General features: G+C 37.7%; 1 protein-coding gene across 1 annotated transcript in view; it reads left to right on the forward strand.

The window, feature by feature from the left end:
- ATRNL1 (attractin like 1) overlaps positions 1-13,785 on the forward strand; it is a gene marked incomplete at its 5' end in the record, with an annotated part of 743,525 nt that overhangs the window by 226,019 nt on the left and 503,721 nt on the right. The window contains one exon of the mRNA XM_029920431.1: positions 5,038-5,131. Within this exon, the coding sequence (XP_029776291.1) occupies positions 5,038-5,131 (94 nt within the window). The remainder of the gene's footprint in view (positions 1-5,037; positions 5,132-13,785) is intronic.

Raw genomic sequence — 13,785 nt, forward strand, 5'->3', positions numbered from 1 at the left:
ACATTGATTTTGTACCCTGCAACTTTACTGAATTCATTGATCAGTTCTAGGAGGCTTCTGGTGGAGTCTGCCAGGTTTTCCATGTAGAGTATCATGTCATCTGCGAAAAGTGAAAGTTTGATTTCTTTGCCAATTCTGATGCCTTTTATTTCCTTTTGTTGTCTGATTGCTGATGCAAGGACTTCCAGCACTATGTTAAACAGCAGTGGTGAGAGTGGACACCCCTGTCGTGTTCCTGATCTCAGGGGGAAAGCTCTCAGTTTTTCCCTAGTAGGATGATATTAGCTGTGGGCTTTTCATAAACTGCTTTTATAATGTTTAGGTAAGTTCCATCTATTCCAACTTTCTCAAGGGTTTTTATTAAGAAAGGGTGCTGTATTTTGTCAAATGCTTTTTCTGCATCTATCGACAGGATCATATGGTTTTTATCTTTTCTTTTGTAATGTGATGTATTACATTGATCAGTTTGTGAATATTGAACCAGTCCTGTAACCCAGGAATGAATCCCACTTGATCATGATGGATAATTTTTTTATATGTTGTTGAATTCGATTTGGCAGTATGTTGTTGAGTATTTTTGCATCTGTATTCATTAAGGATATTGGTCTGTAGTTTTCTTTTTTTGCTGGGTCTCTGTCTGGTTTGGGTATCAAGGTGATGCAGGCTTCATAGAATGAGTTTGGACGTTTTCCTTCTATTTTTATTTTTTAGAATAGTTTGAGAAGAATGGGTATTAGCTGTGCTTTAAATGTCTGGTATAATTCCCCTGGGAAGCCATCTGGCCTGGGCTTTTATTCATTGGGAGATTTTTGATAACGGATTCGAGTTCTTCACTGGTTGTAAGTCTTTTCATGCTTTCTATCTCTTCCTGTTTGAATTTTGGTAGTGGATGTGCATTTAAGAATTTGTCCATTTCTTCTAGGTTGTCCAGTTTGTTGGCATATAATTTTTCATCGTAATCTCTAATGATTACTTGTATTTCTAAGGGATTGGTTGTAATTGATCCTTTTTCATTCATGATTTTGTCTATCTGGGTGCTCTCTTTTTTCTTTCTAAGGAGCCTGGCTAGAGGTTTATCAATTTTGTTTATTTTTTCAAAGAACCAACTCTTGGTTTCATTGATGTGCTCGACTTTTTTTGGATTCTATATTGTTTATTTCTTTTCTTCTGCTGGATTTGGGGTGCTCTTGCTGCTCCCCTTCTAGTTCTAATAGGTGATCTGTTAGATTTTGAATTTGCACTTTTTCTAGTTTGATGTTATAGGCCTGGATTGCAATATACTTTCCTCTTAGGACTGCCTTTGCTGTGTCCCAGAGATTTTGGATTGTTTTATTTTACTGTGGTTAATTTCAAGTTTCATAGTGTTGCAATCTGAAAGTGTGCATGGTATGATCTCTATTTGTTTATACTTATGGCGGGCTGCTTTATGCCCCAGTATGTGATCTATCTTGGAGAATGTGCCATGTGCACTCAAAAACAAGGTGAATTTCCTAACTTCAGGATGCAGAGTTCTAAATATATCTATCAATTCCATCTGTTCCAATGTGTCATTCAGGTCCATTGTTTATTTAGTGATTTTCTGTCTTGTTCTTCTATCCATTGCTGTCAGTAGAGTATTAAAGCCCTCTGCAATTAGCACATTCTTATCATTAAGATGGTTTCTGTCTGTGATTAATTGTCTTGTGTATTTGAGCGCTCCCGAATTTGGCATATAGATGTTTATAATTGTAGCTCTTCCTAATGGAGAGACCTGTAATTATTATATAATGTCCTTCTTCATCTCTTGTTACTGCCTTTACATTAATGTCCAGTTTGTCCGATATAAGGATGGCTACTCCGGCTTTCTTTTGGCTTCCAGTAGCATGATAGTTATTTCTCCATCTCTTTACTTTCAACCTGAAGGTATCTTCAGGTCTAAAATGAGTCTTGTAGACCCCAAATAGATGGATTTTGTTTTTTTTATCCATTCTGCTACCCTGTGTCGTTTGGTTGGAGCATTCAGTCCATTTACATTCAGTGTTATTATTGAAAAATGTGGGTTTAGAGTCATTGTGTTCTCTGTTGAATTCATATTCATAGTGGTGTGTCTGGCACCTTCTATTCTTTGCAACATTTCCCTAATAGAGTCCCCCTTAGGATTTCTTGTAGGGCTGGTTTGGGGGTGACAAGTTCTCTCAATTTTTGTTTATTTGGGAACACCTTTATCTCTCCTTCTATTTTGAATGACAGGCTTGCTAGATAAAGGATTCTTGGCTGCATGTTTTTTCTCTTCATCACATTGAAGATTTCCTGCCAGTCCTTCCTGGCCTGCCAAGTTACATTAGATAGGTCTGAAACCACTCTGATAGGTTTCCCTTTGTATGTTAGGGCCCTTTTATCCGTAGCTGCTTTCAGAATTCTCTCATTATCTCTATATGTTGCCAGTTTTACTATGATATGTCATGCCAAAGATCAATTCAAATTACGTCTTAAGGGGGTTCTTAATGCCTCTTGAATTTGAATGTCTATTTCTTTCCCCAAATTTGGGAAATTCTCAGTTGTAATTTGGTCTAATATCCCTTTAGGACCTTTCTATCTTTCTTCTTCTTCTGGAATTCTTATGATATGGATGTTGGTCCATTTTATTGTATCACTCACGTCTCAAATTCTCCTTTCCTGCTCCTGGATCAATTTCTCTCTTTCTTTTTTCAGCTTTCTCTTTTGCTATAACTATATTTTCTAATTCACCTATTCTTCTCTCTGCCTCTTCAATCCTTGAGGTGGCTGTCTTCATTTTATTATTTACTTCATTTATAGCATTTTTTCATTTGCTGCACCTATTTTCAAAGTTTCTAGTCATTGTTTCAGTTGCTTCTTTGATGCTTTTTTCAACCCTAGCAATTAATTTTATGACAAGTTTTTAAAATTCTTGTTCAAGTATGTTGTTTAGATCTGTATTGAGCAGTTCTGTGGCTGTGACTTCTTCCTGGAGATTATCAGGGGAATGTTCCTTCATTTTGTCATTTTGGCTAGTTTTCTCTCTCGTCAGTTTTAAAAAGCTTGTTGTGTACTGTGCACCTGTTAGTATTGCTCTGTTAAAGGAGGCTTATTGATTGGCCAGGGCCTATCGTTTCAGGAAATATTCTTTTAATTCTATTTTCAGTTTCTCTTGTTGTGCCTTTGATTATTTTATTTCACTAGTCAGTGATATTTGGGACTCACCATCATGCTCACTTAGGCTTGTTTCTTTAGGTAGCCCTGAGAAGGAAAACAGTGAGACAAACCCAGACGGAATAGAAGCACACAAAGGCACAGAGAAATCAAACAAACAAACAAATTAAAAGGGGGAAAGAAAGAAACGAAAAGGGAGAGGAAAGAGAAGAAATAAATATTAAGGGTGGCAGAGACACAAAGGACAATGGACTGCCTAAAAGTGTATAACCAGTGGAGGGGAGATAGAAGGATGAGATGAGGGAGAATATATCTGGATTGCAAGAGAAAGGGGAAAAAAAGGGAAAAGGAAAATAAGGATTAAAAATTAAAAAAAAAGCTTTTTAAAGTAAAAAAAAAAAAAGCAGCAGCTCCCCCTCGCAGTTAGGTGTGGTTTGTTGTATGTAGGTCTCCAGGGCTGCTCTTGGAGGCCCAGCTGTGGTGGTTGCAGGGGATGAATGGCGGCACCTCAACCTCTGCCGAACTAAGTGCTGCAGGCCGCTCTAATGAGTCTGATCTCCTTGTGCGGCAGCTGAGCCAAGCTGTATCTTTCAGGCCCACCTAGTTTCAAAATCCTAGTCCATGCACTTTTATGCTACCATAGATGAGATGTACTTGCTTTGGTGGCTGGCTTCTTAGCCAGGATCTTGTAGAGGGAGGGAGCAGTTTCTCTTGGCTGGGCAGGGATTTGTGCTGCCGTTGCTAGGCGAGGTGCACGCCCTCCCAGATGCTGCTGTCAACTCCCAGTCCCCAGCCGGGATCGAGATTTCATAGAGGGAGGGAGCTGTTTCTTTTGGCACCAGCTGGGATTTGCTGATGCTGCCTGAGGTGCAGGGTGCTGCTGGACATGAGCTGTGCGCTGCTCCTAACAGTGGAAGCTCCTGCCTCAGCCACTGCCAACTCCCTGCTGGGTTTGTGTAGGGGTGGGGGCTATTTTTTTCTCTGTTGGCACTTGGGATTTGGGAGATGCGCTGTGGAAATTAGGTGTGTGCTCCCACTCCCGCGGCCGAGGCCAAAGTGTGCACCCCTGGGGCAGCTGCTGCCACTGAGGCCTTCGACTCCCTGTAGGGATAGCACAGGGGTGGAGGCTGTTTTTTCCTTTGTGCCAACTGTGGTCAGAATTTGGGCTGCCCAGTGGTTATATATGGAGTGAGAGCTTTCTTCTCTGTGCGGGGTTAAACCTTCTTTATCTCTTCTCTAGAGACAGTACTATCAGTTTCTCTTTCTCTTCCCTTTGTCTCTCAGAGGCTCCATGAGCTTTCCCTGTGTTGGGCTGGGACTCCCACCTTCCCAGCCCTTCTCGGGCTGGCCTGGTTTCCAATCTCCCTATTTCTTACTCACTCACTCAGGCATCTTTGAGGTTGTCTTCTTTCTGGAGTCTGTATTTTCTCCTTCCACTCTTGCAGATGAGAGTAATGCCCTTCTCAGTTCGATAGATGGGGCAGAGGAAGTTTATAGAGCTCCCTTCCTCTCCGCCATCTTGGCTCTTTCCTATAGATGTCCATTTTAAAGCTAAGCTGTTTGATTCAAAAGTCTTGTAGTCTTCAAAATTCATTTCATTAAATAGGTGTAGCAAATTAGAAGTGGAAAGGAACTTAAGGAAGAATACAGTCACATGTGGACCCATACTAAACTTCAGGATGCCCCAAAGACCTTAAAGGATTTCACACAAGTTTTACATAAGTGAATTTACTGCTGTTTAGTTAAAAATAACTTATGTGGTAACCCTAGTTTTTGAACGGCAAGGAGAAAATACACAGTATAAAAAAAAGATAAAAATAATACCCAGAAATGTGATGCAAGTTTATGATGGAGAATGTTAAGTGTCATTTTTGTTTTGACTTACAGCTTGTACATGCAGCGGCCATGCCAACATTTGTCATATGCACACAGGAAAATGTTTCTGCACAACTAAAGGAATAAAAGGTGATCAGTGTCAACTGTAAGTAAAAATGAATATTTAGGACTTATGTGGATTGGATTTCTACTATAAACTAATTGTTTAAGTTTTCTTTTTTAAGTTTAGTATTATGCTAGTTAATCAGCTAATATTATTGTAAACTACTTTTAATTACATTTAATCAATTCCCATCAAAATCGCCTTTTAAAATGGCAGTTTTATGGAGTCTTTAAAGTAGGACCCATAGAATATGTTTGCCTTTGGTATCTTTCTTTTCTTTAATTTTTAAAAATGTTTCTTCATTTTTGAGAGACAGAGTGTGAGTGGGGGAGGGGCAGAGAAAGAGAGCAGAAGCAGGTTCCGAAGTAGGCTCCAGGCCTGACATGGGGCTCGAACTCGTGGGATGAGAGATCATGACTTGGGCTGAAGTTGGACCCTTAACCGACTGAGCCACCCACCTGTCCCTGTCTTTAGTATATTTTAAAAAAAGACTGAAAAAATATTTTTAAATTTTTGGAAAACACATATATCAAATTTGCATTTTATTTTTATAATTTCCCTCCATATCTTATTAAGCAAATAACTCCAATCAAATGTTCTTTGGAATCTGTTATTGTTAATCAAAATTGTAGTCATTTAAGCCTTTCAAGTGGTTCTTATATTTTTCTTCTTTTTCCGTTTCACCAGACATGGACCCACTCTTGTTACTCTGCTCTCAGGAGTTTTATGAATGATTTTTGTCTTTTTATAATTTAGTTGTTAGTGCTTGTTTTGGCAGCACATATCCTATAATTTAGTGTTATTCTCAAGATTTGTTCTCTGCTTTCCCAGAATTACCCCTAAAGAGCAGTTGTTTGATGTCATTTAAACTTTCTTTTTTTCTTACTTACATATGTGATATAATATTAAAATAATATTTATGGTTCTGATTTGTATATGTGCACTTATACTAGATACAAATGTACTGTACTTAACACAAATCATAAACTCTAACTATAATAACTATAGAATTATAAAAAGTTAATAAAGAATTTTCTATCTATTATATCCAAAGAAACCTACTAACCATGGAAAATGATCATTTTGTTGTTTTTACTTAAAAAAAATACTCTTTGCTGTAGAATTATTTTAAACATTTCAAGGTAGATGATTATGTCTTTGAATAAGCACTGAGATATCAAAGCTTTTTAATTCCAGAGAAGGTGAGCAGGACCAGTTTTTATTCATTCTCCATAGTTTCTTAAAAAGGAGGTATAAGTATAAGACCTTAGGAAATTCCTATTAAGGAAGGCTATTTTGGTCTCAATTCCAGTGGAAATTAAATCAGAGTTCTGTGTTCTAATATACAAGATACTTCTAATATTTTGCTGAATACTGGTGTTCATAAGCAGACCACCTTCATGGCCTGTGCATTTGCACAGTGCTTCATGCTTAGAAGAGCATTGTGCTTGGTTTAATGCATCGCTGTCACCATCTTGAAATTCGTAATGAAATTTTAACAAGAGCCTTATGTTTTTATTTGCATTGCTTTTTGACTCGTTCTCCCCCTCCATGAAGTATGTATCAAATTCTGGTCATAAATAACCAATGTTTTTTAAAAAATTTTTTTGTCTTTATTTTATTTTGAGAGACAGAGACAGAGAGTGACTGGGTGAGGGGCAGTGAGAGAGGGAGACACAGAATCTGAAGCAGGCTCCAGGCTCAGATCCTGATGCAGGGCTCGAACCCCTGGACAGTGAGATCATGACCTGAGCTGAAGTTGGACACTTAACTGACTGAGCCACCCAGGCGCCCCAAATGACCAATGTTTTATTTTTGTCCTGAGATTCCATTATTCCATCAATTAAAACGATAATTTAAATTTGTACTGCATTTTATATAAATGATATAATCATTTCTAATAATTATCTCTTTTTTGATATGGTAGTTGAGTAAAGATATTTTTAGTTCTAGATTAGAGAGAACAGTATTTTAGTTCATTGAACTCATGGGATTATAAGCTTAGAAATAGAGTTGTAGGGTTTGTCAAATGTATGAAATAGTAAAAAAATAAATTATATAGTTCTGAACGATGAAAGTACATTTTGCCCTAGTTATTATTTATGATTTCTATAAGCATGGAAAATTAGAATATTAGTGTGTACAGTATTTTTAGATAGTCTTTGTAGATAGAATTCTTTATTTTTTCTTCTTTTTATTTATTTGGCTTTGGAGTGTGGGGCAGTGAAAATAGGATCATCATTCTTAAAGCAATTATTTTCTATAGTGTGCCTATACTGAAAATAACACTCTTGTTAGGAAGCAAAGCTAGCCATTCAAGCACTAAATAATTATTAAATGAATGTACTCTTAATGAAGATGAATAATACCGTTTTGTTTGAAGTATCTTCAGGCAAAGAGCAGAGATACTAGCCGGAATATGTGCTAATTGTGATTTGAAGTGCCTGTGAACCTTTCCCTCTTCACAGGATAATTTCTCTTTGGCTTTAAGTATGTAGTAGGACAGCACATCTTCTTGTGCATTTTTCGTAACCTCATCAAACTGAAGTTGGTTCTTTTGGTATGTGCTAATTTGTTCCTTGCCTTATCTGTGTACTTGTGTGTATCCTTTGCTAGAATGAAATTCTTTCTGGACCATATCATCAGTACCACAATGTAAGGGATCAATAAATAAGCTTATTTAATGGAATGGAATGAAGAAAGTATTGAAAGACTACTGAAAAGGGAGGGATTAATATACCTTAGAGGGATCAGGTAGGTTTGAGAAGAGGATACTTGAGGTGGAACTTGAAGGAGGAGATAGAATGTTCTGGATAGAGAATAGCGTGAACAGAAGGGGAAACTACATCAGTAACACAAAGCAGTGAAGATGGAAATGATTGTAGCATTTCTGGTGTTTGCTCAAGGACATAGACAGCTGGTAAGAGTATCCATCGGCCCCACCTTTACAGTGAAAGAAACAAGAGCTGGGAGAACTGAAAATCCCCGAGCTTGCTGGAAATCACTGGAGAACTGAGATTACAGGGTAACCAAATAGCCAAAAATCTAAAGAGAAACAAGAGCTTTCAGGGAGAGAGCAGACCAGAACACTGGCTTTCCTGGAGTGAAACCAACTGGCAACAGTACAAGAAAGAGCTGAGCTGAGCTGAGCGAGTTGATAAATTGTTGCTCAGGTTTGCACCGTCCATAGAGAGCAGAGCTCCTGGGGCCATAGGGATTGAGGGCTCTCCACACCCTTTCTAGAGTAACCCCTTTCCCCCACTGAAGCCCACCATTTGCTCAAGGAAAAAACAGAGAAAATTTTAAGAATGCATTTCCTGTGGGGTAAGCTGGGGGGAGGGGAATGACAGACAAAGTGGCCAGGACTGTAGTAATTGGGTCAAAACTATCATTTAAAGGGTCAGTACATTTTTTATCTTGACAGGGTAATGAAAGTTCTTATTTTAGCTCTGACCTAAAACATAGCTGGAACTCAGAAGTGGTAACTTATAACATAAATATAATGGTAATAGGAACTATAAGATAGATATGTAATGAGTGAGGTGATATTCTCTATGAAAATTGTGTACTTTGGAAGAGCAACATGCTGACTTCAAAGAAAACACAACATATTAGTTTTGAAAAATTTTTCTTTTTACATGTGAGGGTAATGCATATTTGATTCTGTGAAATACAGTGTCTCACTTTTCAATGTAAATAGTGTAAAGAAGGTCAGTAGTAAACTTTATTTTCCCTTCAGCCTTCTAACAACCCCTTTTGAAGGGAACTGGTGTTCTTCAGTAGGAAATAATGTATTTTAATAACAAAAATAAGTGAAAGAAGTTTTGATAATGTGTTATAGCAGATACTTATGATGTATCTTGCTGACTCCCTTTGCTGTCATGGTATCATCGAAGCTATAGTGGACAGTTTCCTATACTTTTCCACATGAAGTATGAGATTCTTTGTCCCTCTTTTAGTCTCAAAGCTACTCATTTCTGCCCAGTGCAACCACGAAGGGTAAGGCAGTTTATGCCAATCTGCGTCATCCTCCACCAATGAAGGGTAAGAATTGTCCTTCATTTCCCACGATGTCACCAATGCTTCCCCAGGTGACTGGCCAACTGTACCCACATCCAAGCTCTTTTCTCAGCATCTGCTACTGAGGTAATTCCATCTAAGGCAGTTGCTCTGGAAGTGGCTTCTGGCAACAGACCCTCTGCATGGGACGTTGTAGTTGGGTGACTTACCAGATGGCAGTAAGCACTATAATGCTAATGGTCAGTGGGATAGTCGTTATCCTGGTGTGCTATATTGTAATTATTGAGAATATGAACTGTGGTTGATAGGGTAAAGTATAGGTTGAAGGAGAAGTGTGAGTTTGTGCATCAACTTTAGCACCTGGAAGTTATGGGGGGATAGCAACTATGATTGTGGACTTGGCTGGCTTCTGTTGACTCCCATAAAGCCTTAACGAAGGAGCCTTCCATCAACTCGGGGCATACTGTGAACATCAGAAGGCCTTCATAACAACATTTAAAGACCCTTACCTTCTACAGCTAGAGAGCAGAGTATGTTGAAATAATGCCCAGGGTTTAATTATAAGGTTGACTGGCTTTCAATGAAACTGAAAGGTCAGCTGTGACAGTTCACCCATGCCAGTCACTGCCTGATGACAAGGAGTGGGACTTTGAGGCGTACAACAGGGACACTTATAAGTATGACCTCAGAACTCTGACTCCTGGATTCATTCCCTTAAAGACTCCGGGCTAGAAGTAGTTCTCTGTTATTTGCTAGAGTAGGGTAGCCACAATGGGAAGATTTCACCTGACCTGATGTTTATGCTTTATAAAACGTTGTTTGACCTCCTCCAAGTGCACCCTGCCTCCATTTATTGTCTCCAAATCAGTAAGAAGTGTCAAGTCTCAAAGTAGCATGACTGGGAAGACACAATCTCCGCTGTGGGAAGGTAAGAGATAGCTTCTTCCCTGAAAAGTTGCAGAGCCTGAGAGATATGCAGAGGCAGGAATCAGCAGTGGATATATGAGAGTGGACCTTAAGGGTGTTCTCAAAATTAGTGTGAAAAAGAAATCTCTAGGAATATGGTGACTTAAATTCTAGGTTGGGGACCAAAATTTTGCTTTCTTGAGTATTATATGGGACTGTGAAATGATAGTCCTTGATGCACTTTGAGATATACGGCCATAGGAGGATAGTCTTCTTGAGTACTTTTTTCCTCCCTAGTGTACCTTTAGGCCAGCAGTATCTAAGATTATTACCTATTTTTCCATTTTGTTTCTATTTCATTATATCAGGTCTTTTTTTTTTTTTTTAATGGGAGGTAGGCAGAGGATGAAGCCACTGCCTTTTCCATTTCAGGAAGGTCAAATTTGTGCCTTCTTTTCTAGACTAATTCCTAGCACATAGCAGGGGCTTTAAAAACAAATATAAATGAATATAACTTAGGACTTTTGTTTTCCCTAATTTCTCTTGTCATTTTTCAAAGTCTTCTATATTGGGAATGGGGAAATAGAATACCTATTTCACCACTGTGCCCTAATCTACAGTAAGGAATCATTTGCTGTGCAACCTGCCTTTTTGTACTGTATTGTACTGTATCTAATTTGCATGTAGATGATCAGCTTCATAAACACAATTGGATAAACATCTGGTGAATATAATCTTCAAATACTAACACTAAATATTGTTAAAATTTTGTAGCTCACTTTTGTCCACTGTCGTTGCAACTACTGATAGGGCTAATGGTTTATTTGTGCTGATGAGCCAAGCCGCCTTGATATCTAAGATATAGGGTATTTGAGGAACACCCACGCTTGCTTTATTTCAAAGACATTTATTCCAGTGAGAAAGCATAAAACCATAAATCTCAGAATATCAGTTGAGAAAGCAGGTTACCAATTCAGTTTAAGCTTGCCCAATGTGAAAGCAGATTTGGTATTCTTCACCTCTCGTGTCCTCAGGAAGGTGGTCTCCTGGTAAGAAGTCCAATTTGAGTAAAAGTAACTTTCTGTCAAGAAATTGTTTGAGTTCTTCTGGAGTATGTCTTCCTAAATTTAAAACTTCTTTTTTTTTTTTTTTTACATTTTTAAAATGTTTTTTATTTATTTTTGAGAGACGGAGAGAGACAGCGCGAGCAGGGGAGGGTCAGAGAGAGAGGGAGGCACAGAATCAGAAGCAGGCTCCAGGCTCTGAGCTAGCTGCCAGCACAGAGCCCGAAGTGGGGCTTGAATCCACAAACCGTGAGATCATGACTTGAGCCGAAGCAGGACACTTAACCATCTGAGCCACCCAGGCAGCCCATGAATTTAAAACTTCTGATTTTTTGGACATACTTCTAAATCTATTATCTTTGCCGTTAGTCTTTCTAAGCCCCAGAACTGTACTGGATAGAATTTCATTTAGTTGTCCATCTAAACACAACTAGGTTCTGTTTCCTAGTTACTATTCTGTTTCCAACCGACTATTGGTTAGGTTGGAGGTCCTGGAATTGGGTTCTGACCAATACACATCTAACAAATGTCCATTACTCCAGGCCTCGCCCCTATACAGCTCTTGCGTCATTCATCCTCTTTTCCCCATTCAGTAGTCAGTGGATGGGAGATGAGGACCGGGAAGACGCAGAGCTCACGAACAGGCGAGCTGGTCCTCGAAGACTCCATGGAGCGAGACATCTTCCCCAGCTGCCCCCTTCTACAGCGGGCTGCGCCTCAAACCACAGTCAAAGTTTTATTGTGTGAAACTACTGAGATTTCAAGGTGTTTTGTTTTTTTTTTAAACAGGAGTAAGCGTACCCTTCCATGAGTAATTACTATTCCCTTGGCATCTTGCCTCACACCTCTAATTACAGCACTTTCAACTGAATTACCTTAAATGACCTATTCATGAAGTGTGACTTCTGGTATTAGTGTAGTGAATTGTCTGTGAGGTGTTTGGGTCAATTTGTTTATCTGTGTTCATCTCTTAGAGCTTTCGTACACTCTTCCATCTCTTTTATCAGAGCTATTCTCATTGAAGGCTGTCTCTTAGAAGACTTTAGCATAGTCCTTGATCTTGAGTTTGACTATTACATTCATCTAAGGCTTAGAAAAGTTAAGTGATTTTAATTCTAGAGGGTCAGAATAGGTGCCAATATATATAGTATTCTTGGGATGTTAGTATAAAAGAGGTGTGCAGTAAGGAGCAGAATATCAAATTAAGGTGTAGGATATACTAATTATAAATTGGGAACAATTCCAAAAAGAAACAGACTTAAATGCCAAAGAAAGAAAATATACTTTAAACTTTCAATTTATTTTGGTCGGTCTTCTGTATTTATTATTAAAAATTGTCTCAAAATATCAGAGAATGAAATAAATGCCTTCTAGTATGTTCCAACTTAAGCTTCTATGAAATTAGAGTAAATTTCAACATTTTAATGTGGAAAATAATATATCTGGCATATGTGTAGATACATCAAAATAATGGACACATTTCAAATGCATGTATGGTTTAAGATGAATTACTGCTAGGAGCGCTTTGGTGTCTCAGTTGGTTAAGCATCCAACCCTTGATTTTGGCTCAGGTCATGATCTTGTGGTTCTTTAAATTGAGCCCTGTGTTGGGCTCTATGCTGATAGTGCAGAGCCTGCTTGGGATTTTCTCTCCCTCTCTCTCTCCTTCTCTGCACATCCCCTTCTCTCTCTCTCTCTCTCTCTCTCTCTCTCTCTCTCTCTCAAAATAAAACAAATATTTTTAAAAATGATGTTATTGCTATTCACTCTATGCCCATTTGATTTATTTCTGATGGTCCCAGTGCAGCACTCTTACTTTTAGGAAAAAATACAGATCATTAAAAATATTTCAGTGCAATCTCTGTCTCAAATAATTATGTTTTTATCTTGCTTTGACATTTGCAGGTGCAAATACAGTATCTGTTAATTTTTTTAAATAATTATTTTTACTCTTCTTCATTGCTGTCACCTTTATCGCAGTTAACATATATTGGACTCTACCAAATGCCTGTCTTTGGGCTAGGTACTTGTATGTAATTCTTACAAGAATTTTGTGACGTAGGTAGTATATTTATCCCCATATTTCTATTAAGGACACAAACTTACAAAAGTTAGTTTGTCCAAGGTCACAATTTAATTACTGTTGGAATAGAACTTCCATCTAGGTTTCTATAACTAAAAAGCCAACACTCTTTAACTATTATACACCCATCCTTTCTTAATTAACGATAATTGGCAAATGACATTTGAGCACTATTTCTGGATTGAAAAAATTATGTCTTCTATTCAAACTTTGTTGGAAAACGTATAAATAGTATTTGTGAGCTATACATTAGTCTACCTTTTAATTACAATTTTAATGTAAAATATGTAGTAATTAAAATTATTCTTAAGATTAAAATTATTAATGCTGTTTTTCTTTTAGGGAAAGATTTACATAATGTAGAGATTAATTTTATTCTTCAGAAACTCGCATTCAAACTGTATTAAGTTTCAGATTAATCACTCTTCAGTTTATACATTTTTAATGTGAAATACTTTCTAATTTATCTGTAATTTTTATTTTATTTTGATGCAGTAATTATTTTTTGTTGTCTTTCTTAATTTTAAAGACATTGAATTAGTATTAAAAAATCTTTTCATTAACTTGTTTTGCAAATATGGATTTTTTAAGGGACTTTAGTTTTTAGAGCAGTTTTTCATTCA

This window comes from Suricata suricatta, chromosome 2 (assembly GCF_006229205.1).
Source record: "Suricata suricatta isolate VVHF042 chromosome 2, meerkat_22Aug2017_6uvM2_HiC, whole genome shotgun sequence".
NCBI classification, from domain to species: Eukaryota; Metazoa; Chordata; class Mammalia; order Carnivora; family Herpestidae; genus Suricata; species Suricata suricatta.